Source organism: Delphinapterus leucas, chromosome 9, assembly GCF_059928025.1.
Source record: "Delphinapterus leucas isolate spDelLeu-1000000601 "Yukka" chromosome 9, BTC_Dleu_Yukka2, whole genome shotgun sequence".
Lineage (NCBI taxonomy): Eukaryota > Metazoa > Chordata > Mammalia > Artiodactyla > Monodontidae > Delphinapterus > Delphinapterus leucas.
In genome coordinates this window covers 95,853,585-95,880,920 of record NC_143137.1, presented here as the reverse complement: position 1 = coordinate 95,880,920, position 27,336 = coordinate 95,853,585, and the positions used below count along the sequence as shown (strand labels likewise).

Genomic DNA, 27,336 nt, shown 5'->3' with positions numbered 1-27,336 from the left:
GCACTTTCATAATGGGACACATTCCATCATGTTGGACTACCTTTAGGATTCTTTTTTATTTTTAATTTTTTTGCGGTATGTGGGCCTCTCACTGTTGTGGCCTCTCCCGTCACGGAGCACAGGCTCCGGACGCGCTGGCTCAGCGGTCGTGGCTCACAGGCCTAGCCACTCTGCGGCATGTGGGATCTCCCCGGACTGGGGCACAAACCTGTGTCCCCTGCATCGGCAGGTGGACTCGCAACCACTGTGCCACCAGGGAAGCCCTAGGATTCTTTTTGATCAATTCCAAAAAGAATCTCTTAAGTTGGATTCCTGAGTTTGGGTTTGGCTTTTCAAGATGAAAATAATAAACCCAAAGTGGAAAAGATCACAACTCTTTACTTAGATCCGAAGATCAAAGCTATTTGACTAACGAGTAGGTAAATTTGTCCCAAGAATATGTAAAGGGAAACATACGAATTTTTAATTTAGTTCAATATACCTTATTTTCTGTAAAGGTCTACCATTGATTTTATACATGGTTTTGTTTGAAATCTACTTTTCTTTCTCCCTCTCCTTCCCTTCTCTTCTCTTCCTGCCTCCCTTCCAATTTCTTAACTTCCTTTCTTCTTTCTTTCCAACTTCCTAACTTTTTCTTTCCTCCCTTCTATGAACATGACTGATACTACACCATGGCATCCAATCTCCAAACACATATTACCAAGTTATAGGGGAGAAAAGGATAGAAGCATCTACCATCTGAGTTCAGTGCCAAGCACTGGAGCACTCACTTAATTTTCCCTGGACCCTGACCAAATCCTTTGGCTTCCAGTTTTCGGTAGAAATTGCGGAGCTTGGCCTCAAAGTCTCTCCTGTAGGGTGAAGGGGCTCTTGCACTGGCTCTCTGTAAACCTGCAGAGAGAAGCACACAGGCTGAAGGTCATCATCTTTTACTGAAGAACAAATATGCAGGGCAACGGAGGAGAAAGGGCCAACCAGAGGCACATTCCTGCATCTTCGTGTTTTGCTTCTCCAAGACATTTCCCTTCATTTCTGTCACTCGCTCAGTTACTTTTATAATAAACAGGTATAATATAATAAAGAGAAAACTGAATTCTGATGACAATAGATATTTATGTCTTCCACTCCATTTCAAGTTGCGTTTCTCTTCAGAATACCTCGATGAGCATATTTCTTGGCTTAGTTATGCTTGAATATTCTTTAGAATATTCTAAAACAACATAAATCAAACTAGACTCTTGTAAGTTACTATATTATAAGAAGTGGTTGTAACTATAATGAAGCAACTAGGATTGTAATATATGTGTACTTTGTACTTCTCTAACTATATTGACGCTAAAATAAATATACATGTCCATTAGGGCCCAGAGCATGCAGGAGTTTATATCAGATTACCTTGCACTAGAAAAGCAAAATTAATAATAATAATATTATGAATAATAATTCCCTACTCTTTACAGAAGAGAGTTTTTGTATCACCTAGAGTGCTTTGTAGATGCTTTATTATCTTTATGTACCTTTTAATGAAAAAAGGAATGGAAAAAATAACATTCTTCTCTAAGTTTCGCAGATGGCTATGATCATGGTTTGCCCCTTCAATAACTATTTATTAGTTTATATTCCAGGTACTGAATTTATAATCTAGATAAAACTGATACAACCAAACTCCCAGAAATGAGAATATTATTATAAGTTGAGATGATTCCTACCCATGAAGGAAAGGAACTTAGTTCTTTGAGATCACAGAATACTCTGGCCAAGTTCAGGAAGGCTTCCCTGGGGAATAGCTGAAGAATAAGTAGACATGAATTAGATTGAGTGAGTTAGGAAGGGCTTCCACTTAACTTAAGAGAAGAGATGAGCCGGGAGAAGAGCAATCTAGGTAGAGGACCAGCACATGCAAAGGTACCGTGGCAGGATGGAAAATGGTGCTCCAGTCTATCTGGAGCATAGGGTGTGAGGACCACAGTGATGCAAAACAAGGCTTGAGAGGTGGGCGGGAGACAGATCAGACAGGATGAGGTACACCGTATTAAGCAAGTTTGTTTAATGTTAAGCACAACAGGAAAGCCGTTGTGTGGGGACCAACGTGATGTGTCTTGAGTTATGAAAACCTTAGTCTTTCTGCAGTAGAGAGAAAACACCGGAGAGGCCCAGAGTGGATTTAGACAGCCTGCATTGCACTAGGGTGGTGTCAGTGGAGATGAGAAATGGGACTACATCGAAAAAAAAAAAAAAGAAGAAGAAGATAGATTGGAGATGTGTTTAGGAGGCAATGAACTGGATATTGGTAGTGAGGCCCAGGTGGGTTTCAGACATCATAATGGAATGGCCTGTGGTGACATTCACTGAGATGGGGACAAATGGAAGAAGCACAGATGGGTGAGGTCACGGGCTTGGTCTTTGATGGCAGTACGTTTGAATGCTTGATTGGAAAAAGACATAGCTTGAGAGAGAGGAGAAAAAAACCTGGCACAGAGTCTTGAGGATGGTTGGAAGGGAAGGATGAGTCCGCAAAGGTGGCCAAAGACGTAGATGAAATGCCCACAGCTTGTGTCCCAGAAGCCAACTGAAGAGGTGACTTAAGGGGAGGAGCCATCAGTAGTGTTAAATGTGGCTGAAAGGTCAGGAGGAGGGCTGAGAATTACCCATAGGACTGGGTGCCCAGAGCTCGCCGCGACCTTATTGAAGACGCCCCCTCTAATGCACAGGTGTGAAGGGGGAGAGGGAGGTGGCAGCATTGGTAGGCTTGTAAGATAGGCAGCAGGCATTTGAGACAGTTTCTGTCTAAGGGCTTCAATTTTCTCAGTGAAGGAAGAAGGCACATCATTTGCCAGGAGAGACCCAGGGGTTGGAAGTTTGAGAGGAGCGGCAACGTCTGAAATAGCAGTAGAGAAGAGCATACGTTTACCAGTGAAATGTGGTTGAATTTTCTTCTGGGTGTTTATGGTCCATGTGAGGTGGAGAGATGACTAATTTATAATTGATAATCTGCCTTGTCAGGTGGATTTGCCCAAGAACGCCTGAGTACAGGTGTAGGGGAAGCAGATATTAAGGTGACCTACGGGTGGAACTCTGTAAATGAAATGGAGAGGATCGGGGAGCTCAGGGCATTGGCAAGAAACGATGAGCCAGGGGTCCTACGCTGGATGAGGGAGAGGCAGTTAGAAAGGAGAGGCGCCCGTGAACTGGAGGTCCTGATGAGGGCACAGGGTGGTATCGGGGAGAGCAGCTGAATAAGCACGTCGGATGGGAGTAGGATGCTTGAGTCAGTGACGTCCGAGATGACAACAAGACAGGAAGGGGATTGTGGGACCAGTGGTTGAGGAGGAGGGGGGCAGGGCAGACAAGGAAGCCCAGAAACTGGGAGGCCAAGGAACTGCACGGGTGCCCTGTGGATGCTGATGTCATCCAGGATGGTGGAAGGACTTGGGGAGGAGAGGGAGACTGTGAGACGGGTGCCACAGTCTTTAAGAATGAGAAGAAGGTCGGTGGATGACAGCAACTAGGGGCAGAGATACGGCTGATCTGTGTTAGCGAGGAGGCACACGGGGCACCAGCGGCACCAGTCTCACCAGCGAGTCCTGCAGCATCTGAGGTGTGGGGGGGAACCAACAGCCACCACTTGAAAAGGAAAGAGTCTCTGCTGAAATACCACGTTTCAGGACATAGGTAGAACTAGAATACAAGTCTGTAGGTGCAAGTATAATTTTCTGCCATCAGATTACAGTATATTTTATAATACAACTTCCATTACTGCTGGTACTACCACTATGGCCCATGGTCCCTACAATGCATTTTTCTAATAATTTAAGCTTTACAAAGTGCTTTGGCATGTATGATTCACTATGGTGCCCCAGGTAAATGTCATAAAGGTCTGGAAAAATGGAAATTGTAAAGTTTAACTTCAAAATGCCTGGCTTACATAGTCTAGGACCCCAAGGTCAAAGCTAGGAGAGTAAAGAATTAAGCACTTTGACAACATGAATTGGATTCTTCTTGGCGTTCCATGGTGTCAGTAACGTCTGCATCAGGAAGGTCGATTCCTTTTATAAAGCTTATCCAAATAATCCGCAGTTAGCAAGTAACTCTTTATACTCCCTTATTCTATTTGCAGTATGATATCTCCCCCGTGTAATGATACTCTACATACCAAAGGTACGTAGACACTCTACTGCCAAAGGTTTGGACCAAGATGTAGACACATTATCAGGCTGGGACCATCTCTACAACAAGATGGCAGATCATCATGCAGACCGACAGGTCCCCCAGATGGAAGGCTCTGCCCCCCAGAAGGAAGTCATCCTGTGCACACTGGAGACAACTGATTGTCCTGACGCTGGCTCTGACAAAGCTCCGGGTCCTCCTTTTCCCAAGCCGTGTCGTCTCAGCTATGCTGTATGTCAGACGCAGCACACGTGGGACACGTCCTCAGCAATGCTACTGATAACACTTGTTTGCAGGAAGGCCTAACAAGGAGATACTGACTTAAAAACAGATTTTAGGAATTAGCGAAACTACCTTTAAGAGATAGTCCTGAATGACGTGACGGGGGTCATTCTGAACAAGTGAAAAGATAGTCTAGTTTTAGAGACCTATGGCAGTATTGAGTGACACTAGCTGAATGAGACCTCCCTTCTGGGGGACAGAGCGTATTGCTAAATTCTGTTTTTCTTCTCCATTTCCCCCTGGCTTCAAAAGCCAAGTTTGAACTCTAACTCTGGAGGTCATAAGATAAGAGGTTACTAGATTTTTCAACTAACTTCCTTTACTAAATTTTAAAGTTATAAAAATAGATTTGGGTTTGCCACAAACACCCATGACAATGTGCTCTTGTAAACCAAGACAATGGGGAAAACTCTTCAATATCTGGATCCCATGTGGGAGTACGGATTTGACTAAAGCTAATTATCTTGATGAACCCAGGAAATACTAGCTTCTTTTTCCGCTAAGCGGTTCAATATATATTTCCTCATTTGGAATGGAAACTACCCACAAAAAATATCATGAGTTCTAATTCTAAATTCATTCTAATACACAAAGAAAACTCTAGGGAAACAATTTCACATCATGTTACAAACTTCTTTGGCACCTTCACGGGGGCATAATGGTGGTCCCTAGTAAGCATGTAACCTAGTGACTCCTTTACAGCTTAACAGAAAGTTACTCAAATTGGTATCTAATAACATTCTGATTCATGAGGCAGAATGTTCCAGAAAGGGCTCTTCCCTTTGAAATGCTCAGAGAGTGTGTTTTAGAACAGAACAGCAATTTAGAGCAGGGGTCCGCAGACTTTTTCTGTAAAGGGCCAGATAGTAAATATTTTAGGTTTCGGGGGCCATATGGTCTCTGTCGCTCTGCTGTTGTAGCATGAAAGTTGACACAAAATATATAGATAAATGGGTGCGGCTGGGTTCCAATAAAATTTTATTGATAGACACCAAAACATGAATTTCATATAATTTTCATGTCATGAAATATTGGTTTAGTGAAAAATGTTTCCAAATCATTAAAAAATGCAAAACACATAATAGCTTGGGGTCATTACCAAAACAGGTGGCACTGTGTCAACACCCAACTTAGTGCACAGATGATCAGAAAATTGAGAGGGGACTAAGGGAGAGAGGGCACCTTCATCAGGTGGAAACACAGGTGGCCACCTGCAGGAGACAGAATGCCAGACCCTCACGTTACCTGGGGAGTTCTGAGGTGACGAGCAGGGTGAACAGCGGGGAGAGAAGCTGTACCCAGGGTGGAAGGCAGCCTGCAGGGGGACATAGGACATAATCTCTTCTTCAAAGAGACTGCAAAGTAAAAAAAAAAATTAAAAAGTTAGTTCTCTGTCCACGAGAGAATGTTCACAAATTGGGGTAAGAGTGGTTACAATTCTCACGAGACAACGAAAGCACTCAGATTCACTTAGATGGGCACATCCCGGCATGCAAACTCTTCCTGTCATTTTAAACCCTAATTAATCCTACAACAAGGTCTCCATCAAGTACCATATGTAGCTCTTGATACCCCAGTCTTACATGTAGAGAAAGAGGTGAATAGCAGGTATAAGGGTGGGAGCCCTACTTCAGTTGCAGCCACTAGAATATTCTAGAACAAGCAACGAGTGTTTCAGTCTGGGCTGTCCTGGAGAACTGCCCAGAGCAGTTTTTCCAGTTGCTTTTCCAGAACTGTTTCAGGCTCAGCCCCTTACCTCAGCAAAATGACCAGATCTGCATCACAGGACAACTTTTCAAGCCCATGATTACCCTCGGTCCGAATGTAGTGGATTTTCTCCCTAGAATAATGTGGGAAGGAAAATAAGAATTACACACCGATGCATAAGTTAAGGAATGAACCCCATTCTGATCCCCCTTTCTCTTCCAATAGGTCTGAACAGTGATGTTCTAATGTCCAGAGTATTTCGAGGTATTTAAGTTCATATTGCAGGTTCCCATGATGCTCTCCAAGGGATCACCTTTCCTCAGACTCACACGGGGACAGAAGCCAAGGAGCACAACACAGGTAGGTCCTCAGAGAGCCACACAGTTGGGAGTGGAGCTGGGGTGGACTGTTGTGGGTTCACGGCATCTTGGAAGCCATGGGAAGAAAGAGTGACGAGGAGTCTCCTGAGAAACCTTATGCCTGATGGAAAATGAATTAACTCCACACTCAGTCCAGAGAGGGTCTGGCCCCAGAATACAAGAGAGTCTTCCAGGTCAATCTGAGTATAGGCATCAATTTCTCTCTGTTTAATTACAACTCATGCATTCTGACTTTTTCACAACCTCCAACTCCAACCTGGCAAAATGATTCTAGTAAGTCTATGGATAAATAGCATTTCTTTTGATCAAATGAACTTTGTAATGTGCTTCTCTGACATTCAGATATTCAAAGATTACAAACACTATGGCCAAGAATCATTCCCTTGTAGGTATGCGTCAAAGAAGTTAAAAGTTTTTCCCTTTTCTTGAAGAGATGCAGCAGAAATCTGAGAAGACTTAAGGATTGATTTTTTTAAAATATTTCACATTTTTCTTTTTTTGTTTAAATTTTTGAGATGATTTTAGAGTCACATGTACTTGTAAGAAATTAATAAAGAGTGGTCTAGTATACCGTTTAATCAGTTTCCTCTAATGAAAGATTAAAAATAAATCTATTAATAAAAATACTATAGATACAACTTTTTTCTCTCTCTGATTATAGTAATGTGAATCCAAATCTTCATCATAACTTGCATATTTTCAGGGAAAAATATAACGAACTTGACATTTTGGTGTGGGTATTTTTAAGAAGACAAGAGAAATTTTTTGGCTTCTACAAAGATACACAAAATGGGAGTAAACAGAGAAATGCACTGTGGTCCAACCTGAAGTTATGGGTAGAGTACTGCTGCAGTAAATGCTATTTCCAAAACCCGTGGGTGATCATAGTGGCTCCTCTGACCAGGGACTTGGAAACTGGAGCAGACCTGTCCACACATCATTTTTCAGGGAGGAGGTGGAAGCCCGGCCAAGGGTACAAGCACCAAGCCTCCTCCACCAGCTGCTTCTCCCTCCACGTCCCTGTGCCCTTGACTCCGTGTGCCTGAGCACTGTCCTCCAATCCTGACAGCACCTCACAGCCCTCTTGTTTGGAGGATTCTCGTGGACCCTGTTCCTCTGGTTTACCAACTGCAGCCCCACGAGGGACTCTCAAATTGATGTGTTCCCCCAGTGGCAATGTCCCTGGGGAAGGTCACCCTGCTGCCCCAAGGGACCCGCATCTGGGCAAGCCCCTGGTCTCCCTGCCTGGGGAAAAAGGGAGAGAACATTCTAGGGGGTCACTCTTTATTCCCTGGGCTCCTGGGGAAACAAAGTCCAAAGAGAGTCAAGTCCATGAGGGTAGGAGAGCACCCTTCCCAGCCACGGGAAGTGGCACCCTCTGTAGTGGTTCTACCATCACCCTACCTACTCAGACCACATACACATATCAGAAAGCCAAGCAGAGTTTTCTGAGAGTTTTGGTTGTTATTCACAGGACATTACACCCTCTGTCATGTATGTGAAAATCTCACACAGACCTAGTGTTCTGAGGGGCCTCCAAATGTCCCTGGGTCCAGACCAAAGGCACTGAGACCTGGGGGAGATCTCTGAGGGTGAGAATGCCAACCGCCTCTCCTACACACATCCCATCAGGAAAACTCCAGTGTAAAGCTCCCCTCAGAGCTCAGGTCAGTAGAGCCACCTGCCTCCTTGACATTCTGGCATCTTCATTTGTGGCCTCAAAGATCTTAAAACTCAATATCCACAAGGAAATCCTTGCCATCCTTCCATCACTATCACTGAATTCTGATCATGTCCTTCACGGCCCATAATACAATCTATAGCTCTATATTTGGCTTTAAAGAAAGTCACACTTGTCTATCATCCGTCTTCCCCAATAGATAGTAAGTCCCATGAGAGTAGGACCGATGTCTGTTTGGCTTAGATACTGGGTACACAGCCCTCGCACAATCCTGATTCAGAATAGCCGCTCAATAAAAGCACTAGTTGAAGGAAAGACAGAACGAATGAGGACGGCTAACATGACCCTGAAACTTAACAGATGTCATTAACCCCTGGGTTTTATGCCTCCGTCTTCCCTCTCCCCATGCGGTTTCCTTATGCTCCACTACTTCTGCTGAACAGTTTTCTGAGAACTCATCCTCCAGCCTCTAACCCAACGACTGGCTTTGCAAACCCAAGACAGTGGATCCATGGCTCCTGGAGAATAGCAGTGACCATGGGGTCATGGTCCCCATGTGGGAACCACAGAGGAAGCAGTAAGTTCTTCCTCTGGGCAGAGTCATGGGGAGAGGAGGTTTTCCTTTCAACTACTGGACCTTTAAAGTCAAGCTGACCCACCCTCACACCACATCTAGGCGCAGGCAGAGGCCTAGTCATAGGCCCAGTGCCCTGTTTCTTGGATTCTTAAAGGCTGACACCCTGAAGAGCAAACTCTTGCTCTTGTTCTGCCTTTTTGATTCCATGACCTCTTAAGTCAGTTTCTGATGTCACTGTGGGCTTTCTGTTTTCGATGAGCTCTTTGGGTTTTCAACCTGGGGTCTACAGGTCCTTTAGGATCCGTTAACTCTTTGAAATTATATGCAAAGATTTATGTTCATATATGGAGGAGAGTCTATAAGAGCTTTCATCAGGCTCTCAAAGGAGTCCTTAACCTTAAAAAGGTTATTAGTTTTTACATTAATTTCCAATTTTTTTCCAGTTCCAATATTCCCTAATTCCAAGTCACCCACATCTGGAAAATCATAATTGTACAATTCCACACTGCAAACCCCCCCCCTCCACCGCTGGAGGTTTCTTAGATTCTGTTATAACGTGATACTACACAACAGTGCTAAAATTGTTTACTTCCCTTCAGAAACAAATTCCACTCTTCTACACAGGGGATTAATTTTATTACTTTAAAAATGATTTAAACAGGACTCTAGGGCCTTTTGGGAGCTCACATTTCTCCCAAAAGTAAGCAGTGAACTCCTTATTTAGTGGTAGAATCTGTAACGTAGAAATGTTCAAGAGCAGTGATGTGTCAGAAAGTTTTCAGGTAGTACAACACCTCTGAAAATCCCTTGGAAATTCCCTTAAATTATTATGTACCGTGAGCTAGAGGGCAGCCCACAAATGGACCGAGTATGGCCCTGCCTTCCGTGACACAGTAATAAAACTTGGGCAGAGTTGAGCACAAGTGGAAGTGATAATCAGTCAAGCTAAAGTCCTTTTGTTCACTCAAAAAGTAAACAGTGTTTCCTATCTTCAAAGTAGAGGAACCAGGCTCTGAGGCAAGAGTGGTTCAAAGACCAAGAAGACATAGACCCTGCCCTAAGACACTTCCAGTGTCGTAGGAAGACATTAGTACATGGTAGAATACAAGGGATAATGGAAAAATATCTTAGAGGTACAAAACCAAATGCTATTAAATCAAAGCAAAAGAACTACTGAAGTCTGCCTAGATCACCGAGACTTTGCGTTTGACTTGAGCCTTTAAAATGGGTTGAAATGCCTTTAAGAGAGAAGCCATTCCAGGAAGGGTGTGGGTAGGAGAGGGCACAGGCTGTTTGATGGACGTGGAAGACACCAGAAGGAAGTAAATACGAGCACAGGACGGTGGAGAGTTAGATTAGAGCCAGTCTTAGGAGACTATGGAAATTGTGCTTAGAAATCTTGACTTTATCACATACCTAACAGGAGCCATGGGAAGTTTTTGTTTGGGGGCATTATTTTGTTGGTATTGAGTAATGAAAGTATTTGTCAATGAATTTTGAAATCCTGGAGAGAAAAGCTGTAGAAGTGTCTCAACATAGTTCATCTAGTTCTTCAATTGCAATGAATTCCACTCTTATGAGAGGGTTTCCATCTTTCCTTAGCACGAGCTCTGATGTAAGAAAGGTTCCATCAAAACCAGTTCCTTTTTGGAGAGGGAGCTCGTAGTTTCATAAGGAAGTGAACGAAGAATTCCTCCCCCACCCCAAAAACCTCATGTAAATAAGCCAATTTTATTAGTTGGTGCATTTTTCACAAGTTCTCAAACTAGGCTCAGATTCCACCTCCCTCCCCCTCCATGAAACTAAGGTCTTATACTAATGGGTAGGCAGGAAAACCTGCAGTAGATCTATATAAATGGCCTCTTTCATGTGGCCTCAAAACCTCATGAGGTGGGCAGGAGTCCCTGAGTCACAAATCTGGCCTAAACTGCTCAGTGGACTGGCTAGGGTGGGCAGAGCAGGGATTAGAAGAAAGGCAGGGCTGACCAGAGGCCCTGCGGGGGTGAGGGCCAGCGGCCGGGTCTGGGACAGGATGCCAGCCGGCCCCCTTACTCACAATGAGGTTAGTATCACATGCCCATCTCTGCCCTCCTCCTGCTATTGTGTGGTGTACTTCCTCAAGGACTAAATTCCAGAGAGGGTCCTTAGCTGCTCTGAGGTCCCCCGAAAGACAGTCTGAGAGCCACTGTGGTGGCCAGTCCTGAGGATACTCCACGGGAAGCTTTTTTCAAGGCTGTGGGTGACATGGGTTATAAGGAGGTAATGCTGTTTATAGTAGAGCGATAGGGAGTATCTTCTTAAGAGATCCCTGCCAAGTCCGGGAGAGAGATGATGAGAATCCAAACCTAGGCCATGGCAGGGAGAAGAGAAAAGAAGGGCTGGAAGCAAGCGAGGAGATAAATGTTTAGATGTGAAGCTGAAGAAAGAGGGCGGAATTGAGATGACGGGCCTTTGGGAGGATGGAGGTTCTAGTTTGTGCAGAGTAAAACCACAGGGAAAAGAAGTGTCAGTGGGGGTGGTGATGGAGGAGAAAAGAACAGTGAGTGATCCATCCTGGCATGACTAGCAAAGAGGTTATTTTTAGGTGTTGGTGACTCATTGAGGAGGTCAAAGTAGAGGATTATAGTTGTCAGCCAGATTGAAAAGACCACCGGATGGGAGGTGAGGAGTTAGGGGCAGTCATTGGCTGCATCTCTGCCCGCCTTGCCTGGTCCTTTATACACAAACCCAGTGAAGCATCTTAATGGTGCCCACATTGTGACCCTGTCTCAATGATTGAGGAGGCTGAGGGTAGAGGATTAAATGACATGCCCCCATCACTGGTCCCTAAGTGCTGGAGCAAGTATTCAAACTCTGAGTGGACACACTTAACCATTGTTCATCTCCAGCTTTTGAAATGCTGGGTAGTAAACTGAAGGAGAGATATGCTTGAATATCTTGGTGAGAAAGTGGGATTTAAGTTCAGAGGATATTTTCTTTTTTCATCACTTTGGGTGGCTTTCCCTTCCAAATAAAGTGATTCAGAGTTTCAGAGACACTCATTCAGAAATGACCGTAACGGACATTAGGATTTAAGGTGTTCGAACACATGTGATACTTTTTGTTCGCTGGTTTAGTTTTGAATATAGTCATCTAATATCTGGTGCACCATCAGACAATTATATTCTTAAAACAAAAATAATTTATATGGTGCTTTACATAAATAATTTTTTGATGAAAACTATTTTGCTCCCTTTCCATGCTTCTCTCCAAATCAATGGAAATCATTTTAGCATCATAAAAATAATAGGTAATCTGGCATGATAACTATCTCTGATTGCAACACTTTAGAGAACATTAGAAACCCCTGGATCCTTCATTTTAAATATTCAGGTTATAATTTAAATGCATGAATAAAACACATCTTAAGTGTCTGCCCTCTCTCCACAGAGGCTGCCCCACCTGGAAAACCAGCAGGAGAGACCTGTAGGTAGAGGGTGGTAGACAGGCCCCTACCTGAGTGTGTGGTTTCTCGCCAAACTTGGCTGACGCTCTTGCAGCATTTCAAAAATGTTTGGCTGGCGAAGAAATGCCACAATCTTGTCATTATATGCTGAAACAGACAAAAGCACAAGTTGTGGTTGAGTCTTCAGCCCAGAGATAATTTTGCTCATGATTGGAAAATGGCAACTAGATACCAGGATTTAATGGAGGAATTGAAAAGGCAGGGAGCAAACTCATCAAAAAATGTAAGCTCTTGAGGGTTTTTTCTGTGACATAATGGTATGAGTATTTTAAAAGATCAAACCCAAAGTGAACCAGATCTAAGTTAATTATCTTTAATATTCTAGGAACTTAACTGGGTTGTTAACTCATCCCCTTGTGAACAGACGGAGAATAAAATAGGTCTTCCAGGAGGAGAGTACTACTCTGTTCTTTCTGACTTCTCTTGTCATTTTGCCACAGGTATTATGGCAAAAGATTCTTTGAGTTCAAAGAAATCCTTTTTGAGCACTTGCACTTATGACTTTGGCCATCCGTTGATTTCCCAATGGTGATAATGAAAACATCCGAATCCATTTAGACTCTCTCACCTCATTTCCCTTGATACAAGTGGCATGTGTTTTGGAAAGAGGTAGCTGAGGTTAGGAATGGAGACTGTGGCAGTTTATCCCCATACATGCATGGGAAGAGAGGTCTAAAGTAAAAAGTGCACCTAAAAGCAACAAAAGCCGTCACCTCATTTAAACTATGCTCTCCTGGGACCCAGCTAACAAATCACTGAATGGAATAAACAAGGCGGGGGGGGGGGGGGAATGACGGTCTGGAAGAGACGGGAGGGAAGAGAGGGAAGGGAAGAGAGAAGGACAAAATGAGGAGGAAGGGAGAGGGAAAAGGGGCAAGTGGGGGGATGGGAACAAAGGATAGGGGTGTGGACTATACCATACGAGAGGAAAAAGAAAACACAGAACCCTGAATATTAAGGGAGTCACGATAAGAAACACAAAGCTATCCAGGGGTTCACAAAGCGTGATACATACCCAGTGGCAGTGACTCATGTTGATGTTGGCTTCGAATAGCAGCTACTAGGCTGTGTCCTGGCCTGGCCAGTAGAGAGGCTCCTCTGTTTCTAGAGACTTCTGAGGCCTAATTGCAAAATAAAATTGTTAGCGTTAGAAATCTCAGCCATTTCGGATGAGCTTTGGAAACTAATTTTTAATTTAATTTTTAATTTAATTTAATTTTTTAAACTAAAAACGAGGGGTAAAAAGGCCCTGACATCACCTAAATTAAAGAAGCAATGAAGTTATAATCCTCAAAGTGATGGAAAATAAGCAAGTTTAAAAAAAATGACTCAGTAGAATGGTCATTAATACATTAATACACTGAATAGACTAAGAAATATTTCTCATCAGAAATACGTTAAAGAGATGTAAATAAATTCTACATGAATATTACTGGTAAGGTAGGTTTATGACCTTCATCTCTAACAGGCAGCACTGAACTTCATAACTGAATGTGGAATGGGCTCGTTTTCTTAAATAGTGTTTATTACACTCAAATGGCATTTCTTTGTTTAGTGCCTATTCTTTCGTTCACTGTGCTGGCTACTCTTCACATAGTATCTCATATCCTCACAGAATTCAGCAAGATAAGCATTATTCACTCCCGTTTACAAATGGGGAATCTGAGGATCAGAGAAAATGAAGTCTTTCCAAAACTTTCAAGTGTAAGAGATAGAACCAGGATACTTACTGATGACTGACTGCAAAGAATTTTTTTTACTTCCCCATACTACTAGCCTGCATCCAATATCTTGGTTTGGGTTGGACATTTTGACATAACTTCATGGAATATGGAATTTGCTTAGCTTAAAACTTATAACTTGTGATGATTAACTTTAATTTAGCTTGACTTAAAATTTATATAAATTCCCTAGGTTCTAGAGCATGACAATGAATTTCTACCATGCTTCCATACATATTTTGCTCCTTAAAGGACCCTTGCAGGGTAAGCTATTTAAACAAAGGCACCACAATGGAGATTTTCCACATTGGAGTACATTCACCAGATATACTGGGTTTGGTGTAGGTTATGACTCATTCTATGATATTTGGCAAAGTAGCCAAAACAGACTTTAAAATATTTAAGAATTTTGAAGATGACATTGTAAGATACTCATACAGGGCTCAAACATCCAGACAGAAAAAGGAAAGAAAATTCTGAGACCAGAATTCACTCACACAGAATTCAGGAGAGGTGATGAGCTCCTATGCTCCAAACCCCAGAGAGGTCCAGGTCAGTCTCAAAGTGGTCACTTAAGACTAGGCCACATATGATATTGCAGATGACAAAGTAGGGCAGATTACTTAGGGTTTCCTAATTACAGAAATGGTAATTGCTGGTTTTCCTTTAGGTCCTACTTTCATGTCTCACACAGACAAGAATCATATCCTTCGTACGAGATGTGCTACCAGTTCGCTATCTGTATGCGACAGCCTTTGAACTGCTCTTCTGGAATTAGTAGGGATACAGATCCATCCTTTTCCTCTCCAGATCCTTCTCTTTGCCCATGGCTCACTTGAGGGACAAGGGAATAGATTTTGTGCCACTCTGGGTGACTTCTCACTTTGATGCCATTAGCACCCAGCTCTGTTCAGTGGGTGTAGCCAGCCACTGAGATTTAGACGCCAGCACTTCTGTAACAGCACTTTCTGGTTATATGGTTATAATGCAAAGTGATGAAAGAAAGGTTTGCTGATGGCTTACATGCAATAGTGAGTCTCTTATTTCTTTTTTCTCCATGAATTAATAATTACATAAAGGCTTTCCGGGACTGAAATATCTCTTTTCCTTCAAGGGAAATGTGTCAGTCTGCCTTAATGTGCGTTTAAAATATTTTCTGATGCTGTAAAGACAGGAATCTCAAAAAACCCTCGGTTGAAGATTATCCAAGTGATGAATTACAGAGAGAAATTGGGGAAGCAGATAGATTTGAGAGCGGAACTCAAGAAGACTTGGCTGTGCACTGAACCTGGGTGATGCCTGCAGTCACACCCCGAGCAAAAGTGGCTAACTGTCAGTAGTTGTCTGGAAATGAATAAGGCTTTGAAACAGGAAGAGGCTCACTTCTCTTCCTAGGGGGTCATAGGGAATTCAGGTGTTGCAGATATGCCTTAGGGAAAACTGGTGCCTACTTCTGAGGTCACCTACTTACTGGCAAAACTAAGCCAGATTGAAAGACTTCAGAAACAGAGGAAGGTCAGCTACTTTGAAGGCTGAGGGATATGCCACGAGTGAGATGGAGGAAACAACACAGGGTAGCGGTGGGGTTTCTGGGGTCCGCGAGCCATGGAAACAACGGCCAAGAATAGAGGAGGTGATTGTGAAGTGGTACTGGATGAGAGAACATCTCAGGGGAGAGAACCTGAGAATGGGAGGGCTGAATAGAAACGTGCTCCTCCAGCCAGGGGCCAGGAATTTACAGGGATGGAGACAATTCATGGAGGGCTAAGGAAGGCTCTAATATTCTAAGATTAGGTAGAACTTGGTATGTACTAGGATCTTTGTGGCCCAGAAGTGGTACTAAATGCTCCATCTTGAGGGATGTCTGACATCAACTGCGTGACTGATTTGGATCTCACTGCGAACATGATGCTAACATTTGCTTTCCTAACTACTGAAAATACCTAGAAGAATGGAATTTCTATTTAAAACCAAGATGATATGACTCACTGAATTCCCTAGAATTTGACACTTTTTGTCTCACTGAGGTTTTCAGGCAGGGCTGTGTGTGTGGGTGAGAGGGTGAGAGAGAGACAGAGAGAAGAGAGCCCCATGTGACTACTTTTAAGATTTCTTTCCCTTTTGAAGTTGAGATAGCTTTAATCATAATTGCAAATGTGCAAACTTCAAACACTTAGCTCTCCAGACAACACAAAATAGATATGCTCAGAAAATAGTTTTCAGTGACTGGTAAACAAGCTTCTTTTCTGTGTTGCAACTTGGAAATGTAAATTGGTGGTTTTCAAAAAATCTGTGATTGCAAATTGTAGGTTTTAGACTGAATTTGGGTTAATAATCAGCTAATGCTCTCTTGAAAACACTGGAGACCTGATAATAAAAAATAGCAAGTTCAGGGGAAAAGCCCAAGTGATGAATTTACGTTCATCTCTAGATTCCTTTTGTACTCTAAAAATGGATCATTAACAAAGTTTGGAAAGAAAAGAGAGATCTATGTTTGAGTTTTTCAACATATTTATAATAGCGAAAAGTGGGTGATAAACATAATGTCCAGAGAAAGGCTTGAGTCAAATTATGGCAGATCCATATGATAAAGTATAGCAGAATTTTAATGGCATAGAAACTATCTACAATGTACTATAATGGTAAAGGAAGATACAGAACCATAGACAGTATGATTCAATATTTTACTTCTATGTTCACCAGGAATTGTCTCCAGATGGGGGACTGTACCTGCCTTTTAACTTCTCTTCCATCTGTGCTTGCATTTTCTACACTCATTATACACCGTTTATAATTCAAAAGTGTATTTTCGCAGGTGTCTGAATTTTACAAACTTCCAAACAAACCTGTAATCAAGTACAGGTTACATGGAATCAAGAGGAAAACTACCGATTTTAAAACACAGTGCAAAAGTTACCCTCCCCAAAGGGCAGCTTCCTGCATGATGGCCTCTGTCATCAGAGCTGATGCAATGACTTTTGTCATAAGAGCAGCTCACTGCAAAGAATGACTCACGGTGACTTCTGCTTTGAGAGTGAAAAGTCAATTTTCTTGCCTGCCAGACTCCTGCCCTTTCCTTGAGGCAATTACTGTTAAGCATTTTTTTGTGTACCCTCCCAGAAATTTTCTATCACTAATGACTTTCTAACCTGACCAAGATAAGGTGGTGAAAGAAATTAACATTACGAGTTCTGTTATCCTTCCTTATTAATGTTAATTTATACTGCAAACTGCAGTATAAACAAGACAAAATTTGACCTTCCGTGATTTCCTTACTGATAGAGAGATGGGATCCAATATTTTTGGCCCTATGTGCCCCTTCCATTTATCTATGTCCAATTCCATTTGGACACTATGGAAGAAACCAAGCCTGTTTTGTTGGTACTTAAATATATTGCACACAGATGTGCCACTGTATTAAAATGCATGTTAGGGCTTCCCTGGTGGTGCAGTGGTTGAGAGTCTGCCTGCCGATGCAGGGGACACGGGTTCGTGCCCCGGTCCGGGAAGACCCCACATGCCGTGGAGCGGCTGGGCCCGTGAGCCATGGCCACTGAGCCTGCGTGTCCGGAGCCTGTGCTCCGCAACGGGAGAGGCCACAGCAGTGAGAGGCCCGCATACCGCAAAAAAAAAAAAAAAAAAAGCATGTTAAAGTGTCAAATAATGATCTTTTCATGCATAAAATCATATATTCCTGACAACTGCTTTCAGGAAACGGCCTGAACAATTTTCAGGTGAGGTAAAGGCAAATTCAAAAGATGTTGAGCAGTGTCTCTATTAATAACCTATTGTTGGGGTTTTAAGGGGAATTTTTACCGTTAAGGATCTTGAATACAGAAACTGATTTTTTTTTTTGGCCTCGCCACACGGCATGTCGGGGTCCTAGCTCCCCAACCAGGGATGGAGCCCACGACCCCTGCAGTGGAAGCGCGGAGTCCCAACCACTGGACCTCCAGGGAAGTCCCTAGACACTGATTTTAATTCCATCCTTAAATGCAATGGATAAAAAAGATCAACCCCTGGGCAACACTCAAAAAATGGCTCCCAAAGGTGAACAGAAGAAAAAACTGGTTCCTAAAGCTGAGGTCTAAGGAACATCTATAGTGAATTCCCCATTGCCCATGAGAGGTGACACAGAAAAATCGCAGATTGTGGAAATAGTTCACTGATATTCCTGAGTCTCATATTTCCATCTGCTTAGCTGTCATTTCGAATCGGCTCTCCGGCTGTCTCCATACTCATCATCAACTTACCGAAAGGCACGCCTACCAGCCTCCCCGCCTGGCTTTCCTGCTCATCTTACCTGTGAGCTGTTTTGGGGACTGTGAGTCAAGCTTCACAGACTCTAAGAACCACAGAGCTGGAAGGGGCTTTAGTGGCCATACAGTCCCCTTGTTTCCAAATGCAGACGGGGAAACTGAGGCCCCGGAAAGGGAAGGAAGGTGCAATGGCACACAGCACCTCTGCGGAGAAGCCACAGCTGGGACTCCCATCTGCTAACCCAAGTCCCAGGTACCCCTCCTCCACAGCCCTCGACTTCCCTGAGGTTTTGCTCTCTCTTCGTCACCCCAGCTTAGGGCCTCATCACCTTCTACCTGGTCTGGGGCAGTGGCCTCTCATGACCTTTCTCTCTCAAATCTCTCTGTGCCACAATTCTGCCTCTTCTTGGCCGTCACTGTCTTCTTTAAAAATATGAGTTTACACTGGACTGGGAGTTGGGAAATCTGGACTTTGGTCCTGAACTCCCTGGGTGACTTGAGTTCTTGATATTTCAGTGTACTTGACTGTGAAATACGATTCTTAACTGGAGTGGAATTACCATCTGGGAGTGTTTGGAGATGCTCAGGGCTATTTTGTTTTGTTTTTGTTGTCATAGTAACTGGTGAGACGGGGACATTCCTGAAATTTAATGGATGGGACCAGGAGAAAAGATCCTGCAACGGCAAGGGATGCTTCCACGCATCCGAGAGCTGTCATCCCAAATTGTCAATAGTCTTCTCCTTTGGAGAAGCAATGGGTGAACTGATCTCTAAAAGCCCATTTTTACATATAAATCATCATATTATTCTTCTCAAATTCATTCAATGGACTCATAAAAAAGCCCCAGCTCTTCCATGTGGCATTCAAAGCTTTCCAAAATTCAAGACAAAAACCAAGTGGAAACTTACTATTCTGGTCACAGTGAACTATTTATTCCTCGTCTTTCTGCAGACCTTTCTCAAACCCACCTCGGCACTGACGCTTGTGCTGTGCTCTCTGTGGGGCTGTCCTTCCTCTGTCTTTGTACTTAGCTAGGTTTTACTGATTTTTCTAGGTCTAGGTCAAGTACCTTCTTTTAAAAGATACTTTTCCTTGGCCTCTTTTGAACTGTGGCATCTGTCCTAACGTCTCTCTTGGCACTCAATCGTATTCTAATTTCTCCTGTTACCTAACTCTGTGTGTGTTTTTGGCCTGGCTTCAGAAATAGAATACAAATTTCTCCAGGACAGGGATCGTATCTCATACATCTTTGCATTTCACAGTGCTCATGGCAGGCCATGCACTTAATCAATGTTTGGGGCACAGCAAACACAATTAACATTTCTGCCACACCCCTCTCTCTATTTTTATACCCAGGTCCTCCTGACTCCTCAGTCCCTAGGCTGTGCGTTCTCACAGTAAGAGGAACCAGGTATTTGTTTTCACAGAGGCTGGGTCTCTGTTTTCTCTGGTGCGCTGCCTCTGGGTCAGATATCCTCTGCCTCCCAGCTTCTCTCTTGGTTGCTTTCTTGGTTTTCCCTTGTGTCAGTGAAAAGCTGCCGGCAGAGAGAGGTTGGGCAGAGGGATGAGAGGGGTTTAAAAACCTGACGGACAGTCAGTTGCAGATTGAATGAATTAGGAGGCAACCAGATGGCTGATGCACACCGACTCCCTTTTGTCATTATGTGTTAGACCTTCTTGGCTTGATTCAGATGCCATTTTGTCATTAATATTGATATTCAACGTGACTGTGTTTGGGCTCGTCAATCACATCAAATAAACGTTTTGGAACAGGGAATGCAAGTAATGCTCACGATCTTAATCGTGTTCTTTCAACAGGAAGGCTCTAGTATTTACATTTTCGGGTTAATTTCGTATATGTGTAACAGATCTATATGTTTAGGGTTTTCATTGAGCGATTGACTTTTAAAAAAATGAACCGTGGCGAATCTGTCTGCGGTACTGAGCTTCTTTTATCTTATGCAGTTACTCTATGTTAACACTGAAATTACCTTAATAATATTAAAGAGCTTGGACATTTTAATACATTAAAATGGCATATTTCAAGTTGATGCAGAATTTTGAATTTATCCGTTATCATATCAAGACAATACATCTTGAAATTTCTGATGGGTTATAAAAGGGAGGGGGACCATACGTGTTGAGCTGAGAAGTGGAGGCCTGGCTTTCTGTAGCCTGTGAACGTGTCTGCCGCTGAGTGCCTGGTATCTGAAGCGTCCTGAAACCCACAAAACCCTTGGGGAGATATAATCCTCCCTCTTTGCATGGTCACATACATATTTTACGTATATGCAGAAAGAGTTAACATGCTTTCAGAGGCATCCTAAAACAATGATATTTAAGATGACTCCATGAAAGAAAAGTTCAATTTATCACACTGGCCTTAAACCATGAGTACCCTTGGTTGGAAATAGTTACATTTCTCAGTGTATACAGATGAGTCCCCCGAAAAACCAGTAAAGATTTTCTTTTTGTACACTAAGCTTTCATTAAAACAACAAGCTCTTCCCTTGAGACTCATGTTTATTCTCTGGAGGCTGTCAGGTAGATGGTTATTTTCTGTTTCTCCAGAGACGTCCACTGTGGCTCTCCCTGGAATGACTCTCTGTGGGACCGTATAGATATATTTCTTTGCTTCCTATACCACTTTCTTCATTTTTTAACCTCATGGTAATCTAACTCTACAAGCTGCTTCATGGGAAATGGTTTTCAGAGCCCACACCTCCTGAGATCCTGGTAGTTTGTATGAAAAGAAGGTGTAGCTACTCGGGAAATGTCAGTGAGGACATAAAGGGATTTGCTCATTTTAATATCAAGAGCTGATTAGCGATAGAAGAGAGCTATGTTTTGAGTTTTGATTTGAGAAAGGAGAACAGGAAAGGGTATGGGATATAGAAACAGGAATTCAGAAAGGCAAGGAACCTGATGTTTAAGAAAGGGGGCAGCCTTTTAGGTTGTTACGTAATATTGAGCAGTGTTCCCTGTGTTATAGGAAAAGAATTTGAAAAAGAATAGATACATGTATATGTATAACTGAATCACTTTGCTGCACACCTGAAACTAACACAACATTGGTAATCAACTATACACTAATGTAAAATAAAAAGTTAAAAAAAAAAAAAAAGAAAGGGGGCAGCCTTTCACGGCCCAGTAGAAGATAATCATGTCGAGTGAAAGAAAATATAAATCAGGGAAGAGCAGATGGTAGGGTGGGAACAGAGTATTCATGTGGCCCAGTTGATTCCCCCAGTCTTCAGTCCACGAATGCATTACTGAAGTCTTTTCCAGGATCCAGGGAGAGGTAGAAGTTTAAATGCAGTCATATGCTGCCTAGCACTTCCACGGTCTTTTAAGAATTTACATGTGACCAGTGGGCCTGAGGAAGCACCTCTCCAGTCATAAGTGTAGGATGCATTTTCAGTCTCCTTTAAACTAGATCAATTTTTCAGTAGCGTGATTGTGTAGGACAAAAGGGGAGGCAGAAGGAAGGCAATCTGAAGATGGGTCTAGGGCACAAAGTGGGTGCCCCGAGTCCTCATCCACTCTGCTAAAGAGCATACGGATATGGCTCAGCTCCTGGAGGAACAGACAACCCTAGATCCTGGCTCCACCAGCAGAGGTAGAGTCTATGGTCCTGTGAACGGTGGGGCAGGGGGAGAGGGGTTTACCTCTCCAGCGCTGTAACTTCGGAGTCTCTGGAGGTGCTGTCGATGTGTCAGATGGTTGGGAAGACGCCCATTCTGAAGAGGGATTCGGGGGTCAATGAAAGTGGTAGCTCGACTGTTGTGGTCCACGAAGAAAGACTATGGACAGACCAGGAAAGAGCACATGCATGAGAACCAGCCAAATGAAGCCAGTGATACCTGGGAGCACTCCAGGGCTCAGTCATCATGTTTACGTGTGTCTCTCCTTTTCATCTACTCAAAACTAGATGGAAGATGTGCCTCTGCTTCTGCTTGCTCAGCAGTTCAAAGAAGCAACGCCAGTCGCTGATAATCACTTTACACGGTGGAGTCACGGAACAGTGAGCATAACACCTTACCTATCATGGAAAATAAGAGAAATAGAGCCTTTCATGGATAAAAGTCATTCTAGTAATTAATCATTTGTAAAGCATTTTGTTTATTTTTTTAAAAAATGCTCTTTTTTTTGGTTATAGGATTAGCATAGTCCCACGGAGAAAAAAACTTGAAAAGGATAAAAACGTGGGAAGAAGGTAGTTAAAACCATCCCAAATATTACAATCTAAAGGTAATCACCGAAATATTTTGGTGAATGTTTTCCATTTTTTTCTCTTCCTATGCAAATATACAAATATATACATACCTTCCCACATCAGCACCTACAATTTTGTTGTAAGAGTTTTTCACCTATTATTTTATGAGCCTTTTCCTATGTTATTAAGTATTCTTTTAACACAGAATTTTATTGATTATATGGTGTTCAGTTTGATGAATGCATAATAATTAATTTCAGTACCCTCTATCATTGGACACTTGACTTTTTACTGTTTTATAATAATGCTTCAATAAACACTCTTGTGTATAAATCCTTGTGGCATGTCTGACTAGTGTATAAGTTCCAAAATATGACAAAAGTCATTCTTTAAAACTAAAATTAGTTACCTTTCACAAAAGGGAAAATTAATACTTATTTTTTTTTCTTTTACAAAACCTTCTGTACTAGAAACTAATCTTTCAAATACTCTCTTCTGAGCAAAGAGTAATATTTGGCAACAATATCTTTGCCTTAAGTGACCTCAACCAGCGCTTGTTTTAGACATGTTCAGGTGTCACCTGACAGAAGTAGGCCAAGAAATATTATACAGATTTAGAAATTATTCTTGGGGAATATGAGCTTATGATTTAAAGTACTGTAAACAAGACTCATTGTAAACGAATCTTTTTAAAAGCTTTATAAAATGTCATACAGGAAGTGGGTTTCATTAGGGAGATCAAAAATACTCACAGATACTAATCACGTGAATTAGTATCTGCGCCTGGTAATAAAGTTTCCCAGAACGGCTTCCCACATAGAGCCAAAAAAGAGCTGTATGTCCAACAACATAGAGGGGACTGAAATGATGTCCCCTGAAACACCGCGTTAGATGCTCAAAAAATGATGCCAGTGATATAAAAAAAATACAAGAATCTGAATAAGAATGAAATGTGGGTGGGAAAAAACCCAACATTTATCAACATGCTTACATGAGATTTTAAACACGCAAGTATAAGCTAAATTAGTGTATAGTAAAAGGAGACATTATTCAACTATATGTCAAAGTTTATAAATTAAAGTTAAATGGGTTCCTTATATATATGTATATGTGGTAATTTTTTAGTATAAATTCCTAAAAGTTGAGTTAATTACTGGGTTAAAAGTTAGGATAACATTTATGTTTATTGATCCATATTAACAAACTACCTTCACAAGAGCTGTACATATTTGTCATCTTACCAAAAGTCCATGAACCCTTTTCACGGACTTTGCCAGTGCTGAGTACTGGAAAGAACTCTTAGAAATGTTGAATGATAAATAATGATGAATTATAAGGGAAGCCAAACATTTTCTCCTAAGTTTATTTGTCAATTTCTTCATTGGAGTGTTGTCTACTTTGCCTTTTCCCTTTTTTGTTGTTGGGATGTTAAGATTTTCTTTAATTTAAACGTGCTTACTCATGTGCCTTCACACTGCTTTTGATTTTCGTTGGCTTTGTTTTCAAATACACAGAATTTTTTAGGTTCTTATGTATACAAATCTCTCAATTATTTCTCTCTAGCTAGGGGTCAGTTAAATGCTTAATTATATTTTTCTAGCTTTATTTTTGGTGGGTTAATTGTTTCTGGAAACTTATTTTGGTATGATGTGAAGCTGTAATTGGATTTTTTTCTCCAAGGGCTTATTTTTCTAAATCACCCATTCCCTATCGTTTCATTAAATATAAATTCTTATAAATACCATGGTGTGTTTCAGGAATATTTTATCTGTTCCAATGGTCTGTGGGAGTTTCACTGTTCCAATTATTAATGTCTGTAGGGCAAGTTTCCTCTTATTATTTATCTTTTCCAAAATTTTCTTAGGTATTCTTGCCTGTTTATTTCACTTTTCCAGATGAACTGATATTAATTTTATTAATTTCCAAAATAGTTTTAACTGGCAAATAATGATAATTTTGTCTCCTTTTTTACAAGGGCTCTTTTACCTTTTACCTCCTTTTTTTGTAATACATGCGAGAACTTCCCAAACAATGTTAAATAAGATACGGCCGCTGCAATCTTCTTGTTCTGTATTTTGATAGGAAAACTTACTAGGGTCCAATTGTAAAACAGGACGTGGTTCATTATGTTAAGGGATCCTTTATTTTGTCATGAAAACACACTTACTTTCCTACTTTTCTAAGACTATGTTTTATTTTTAAAACATAAATGTGTATTTCATTTTTATAAAGTACTTTTCTAGTATTTCTTAAAACGATCAACTGAAATTCCTCCTATAAACTATTGGTTAAAATACTAGAGATAATAGATTTACTAGTGGTAAATGACCCTTACATCTTTGGGAGAAAACCTATTTAATTGTGGTGGGTCATTCTTTTAATATACTGTCAAATTCAACTTCATTTTAATTTTTTTAATTTGTTTTTAATTTTTGTTTCAAAAGCATTTATTTATTTTTTGTTATGCTAATTACAGTCTTCACCAAATAGAGTATAAACTTGTATCTGCTAGGACAGTGTTTTACTTATCTCTAAACCGCGCATGCTGTGGCACTGTATTAGGTATAATACATAACTCAACAATTTGTGAGCACAATTCATGAATGCATGACATGAGAACTTTGATTTCAAACACTTCATTTTTAAATATGAGCTTTTTGGAACTCAAGTGAATTTCGTGTATAGTTTTTTAAAAATTCAGATTTCCCTAGTTTTATTTGTACTCATCTGTGTACGTTTAGTTTTATACAATTTAATCATGTTCATATATCCACCACCACAGTCAAGATACTGAACAGTTCAATCACCATAAGGACCCTTCATGGGGCCCTTTCCAATTACACTTACCTCCCTTCCTTATTCCTCTACCCCATTCCATCCTTGACCCCTAGCCAATAACTGTTCTCCATTTCTGAATTTTTGTCACCTCAAGAATGCTATAAAAATGGAATCATACAGTATGTAACCTTTTGAGATTGACTTTTTTCACTTAATATAATTTCTGTGAGATTCATCCAAGTTGTTACATGTATCAGCAGTTCATTCTTTTTTTTTCATTGCTGATTACTTTTCTATGGTATGGATGTACTAAATTTGTGGCAACAGTTTTTGCTTTCCGCCTAGATTCATAAGCAAAGTTATAATGGCTTCATGAAATAAACTATGCAGTTTCCATTTTTTCCCATGTTCTGGAGTAGAGCATGAAGATATCTGGGAGTGGGAAAGGCATTCACTGATACATTCTCCAAATTATTCTATAAGTCTATTCAATTTTTTATATTTACCAAGTCAAATGTATATGAATATATATATATAATATGTAAATTATTCATTTCTTCTAGATTTTCTGTGATATCAAACATTTATTTAACTATTTGTTAAAGAAAGAAATGTATTTTCTTTTTTCCTTTTAAAAATTTCCCTGCACCTGCTACATCTCATTTTGTTGATTTTATTTACTATTTATCTCTCTTCTACAACAACTCTTACATTTACTTCTTACATTGTTTTCTAATTCATACACTTCTGCCTTTTATTTTTTTCAAATAAACATTAAAATACATTTCTGCTTTAATTACTGTTGCTTTTTTATCTTCTTTAAATCATTGATTTGGAAGCTTATATTTTATATTTATTTTTCTCCTTTGATAATAAAAACCAGTGCTGCTAGCCCTTTGAGTACATGCTTTCTTATCTCATGCTTTATTAAGTACTACTCTCTTGCATTTTCAATAACTTCTTAAAGATTTCTAAGTCTTAATTTTATTTAAAACCCAATAGTCACATAGAATACTGTTTTGAATTTCCAACTAGCCCAGTTTTTGTTTCTGATGGTGGTTTTTAAATTTGTTATTTAAAATTTGGCTTTATTGCTTGCGGCCATGGAATGCAACTTGGGTATTTTCTGCTTTTTTGTTTTCTTTGTGTTATAGAATGTTATCACTTAGAAAAATGGTCCATAGATCTTGAAAAGATGTTGTAAGCTCTTTTTTTTATTGTATTTATTCCTTGGTATTTTATTCTTTTTGGTATGATTTTAAATGGGATTATTTTCTTCTTTCTCTTTCTGATAGTTCACTATTAGTGTAGAGAAAAGCAACATATTTCTATATATTAATCTTGTATTCTTCAAATTTACTGAACTCTATTAGTTCTAATAGTTTTTTGGTAGACTTTAGGGTTTTCTATATATACTATTATGCCATCTGTAAATAGTGACTCTTTTACTTTTTTTCCTTCCAATTTTTGATATTTTTTATTTCTTTTCCTTGTCTAATTGCTGTGGCTAGAACTTACAACACTATGTTAAATAAAGGTGGCAAGAGTGGGCATCCTTGTGTTGTTCCTGGTTTTAGAGGAAAAGCTTTCAGTTTTTTACCATCGAGTATGATGTTGGCTGTGGGTGACAGTATGATGTGGATGTTTGTCATAAATGGCCTTTATTATGTTGGGATATGTTCCCTCTATACCAACTTTGTTGAGAGTTCTTTATCATAAATGGATGCTGAATTTTGACAAATGCATTTTCTGCATCTATTGAGATGATCATGTGATTTTTATCCTTCCTTTTGTTAATGTAGTGTATCCCATTGATTTGTGGATGTTCAACCATCCTTGCATTCCTGGAATAAATCCCACTTGATCATGGCATATGATCCTTTTAAGGTATTATTGATTTTGAGTGGTTAGTATTTTGTTGAGCATTTTTAATCTACATTCATCAGAGATATTGCCCTGTAATTTTCTTTTTTTCATAGTGTCTTTGTCTGGTTTTGGTATCAGGGTAACAGTGGCCTCTGAGAATGATTTTGTGAGTGTTCCTGCCTCTTCAATTTTTTGG

The 27,336-nt window shown here is 40.8% G+C and overlaps 1 protein-coding gene across 1 annotated transcript in view; it reads right to left on the bottom strand.

Annotated features, from left to right (window-relative positions):
- The window catches only part of HECW1 (HECT, C2 and WW domain containing E3 ubiquitin protein ligase 1), a 434,660-nt gene that overhangs the window by 56,621 nt on the left and 350,703 nt on the right, over nt 1-27,336 (bottom strand). The window contains exons 16-21 of the mRNA XM_089917097.1: nt 21,949-22,083; nt 13,315-13,420; nt 12,290-12,386; nt 6,206-6,289; nt 5,695-5,804; nt 771-891 (exon numbers count right to left, since the gene is read on the bottom strand). Of these exons, the coding sequence (XP_089773223.1) occupies nt 771-891; nt 5,695-5,804; nt 6,206-6,289; nt 12,290-12,386; nt 13,315-13,420; nt 21,949-22,083 (653 nt within the window). The remainder of the gene's footprint in view (nt 1-770; nt 892-5,694; nt 5,805-6,205; nt 6,290-12,289; nt 12,387-13,314; nt 13,421-21,948; nt 22,084-27,336) is intronic.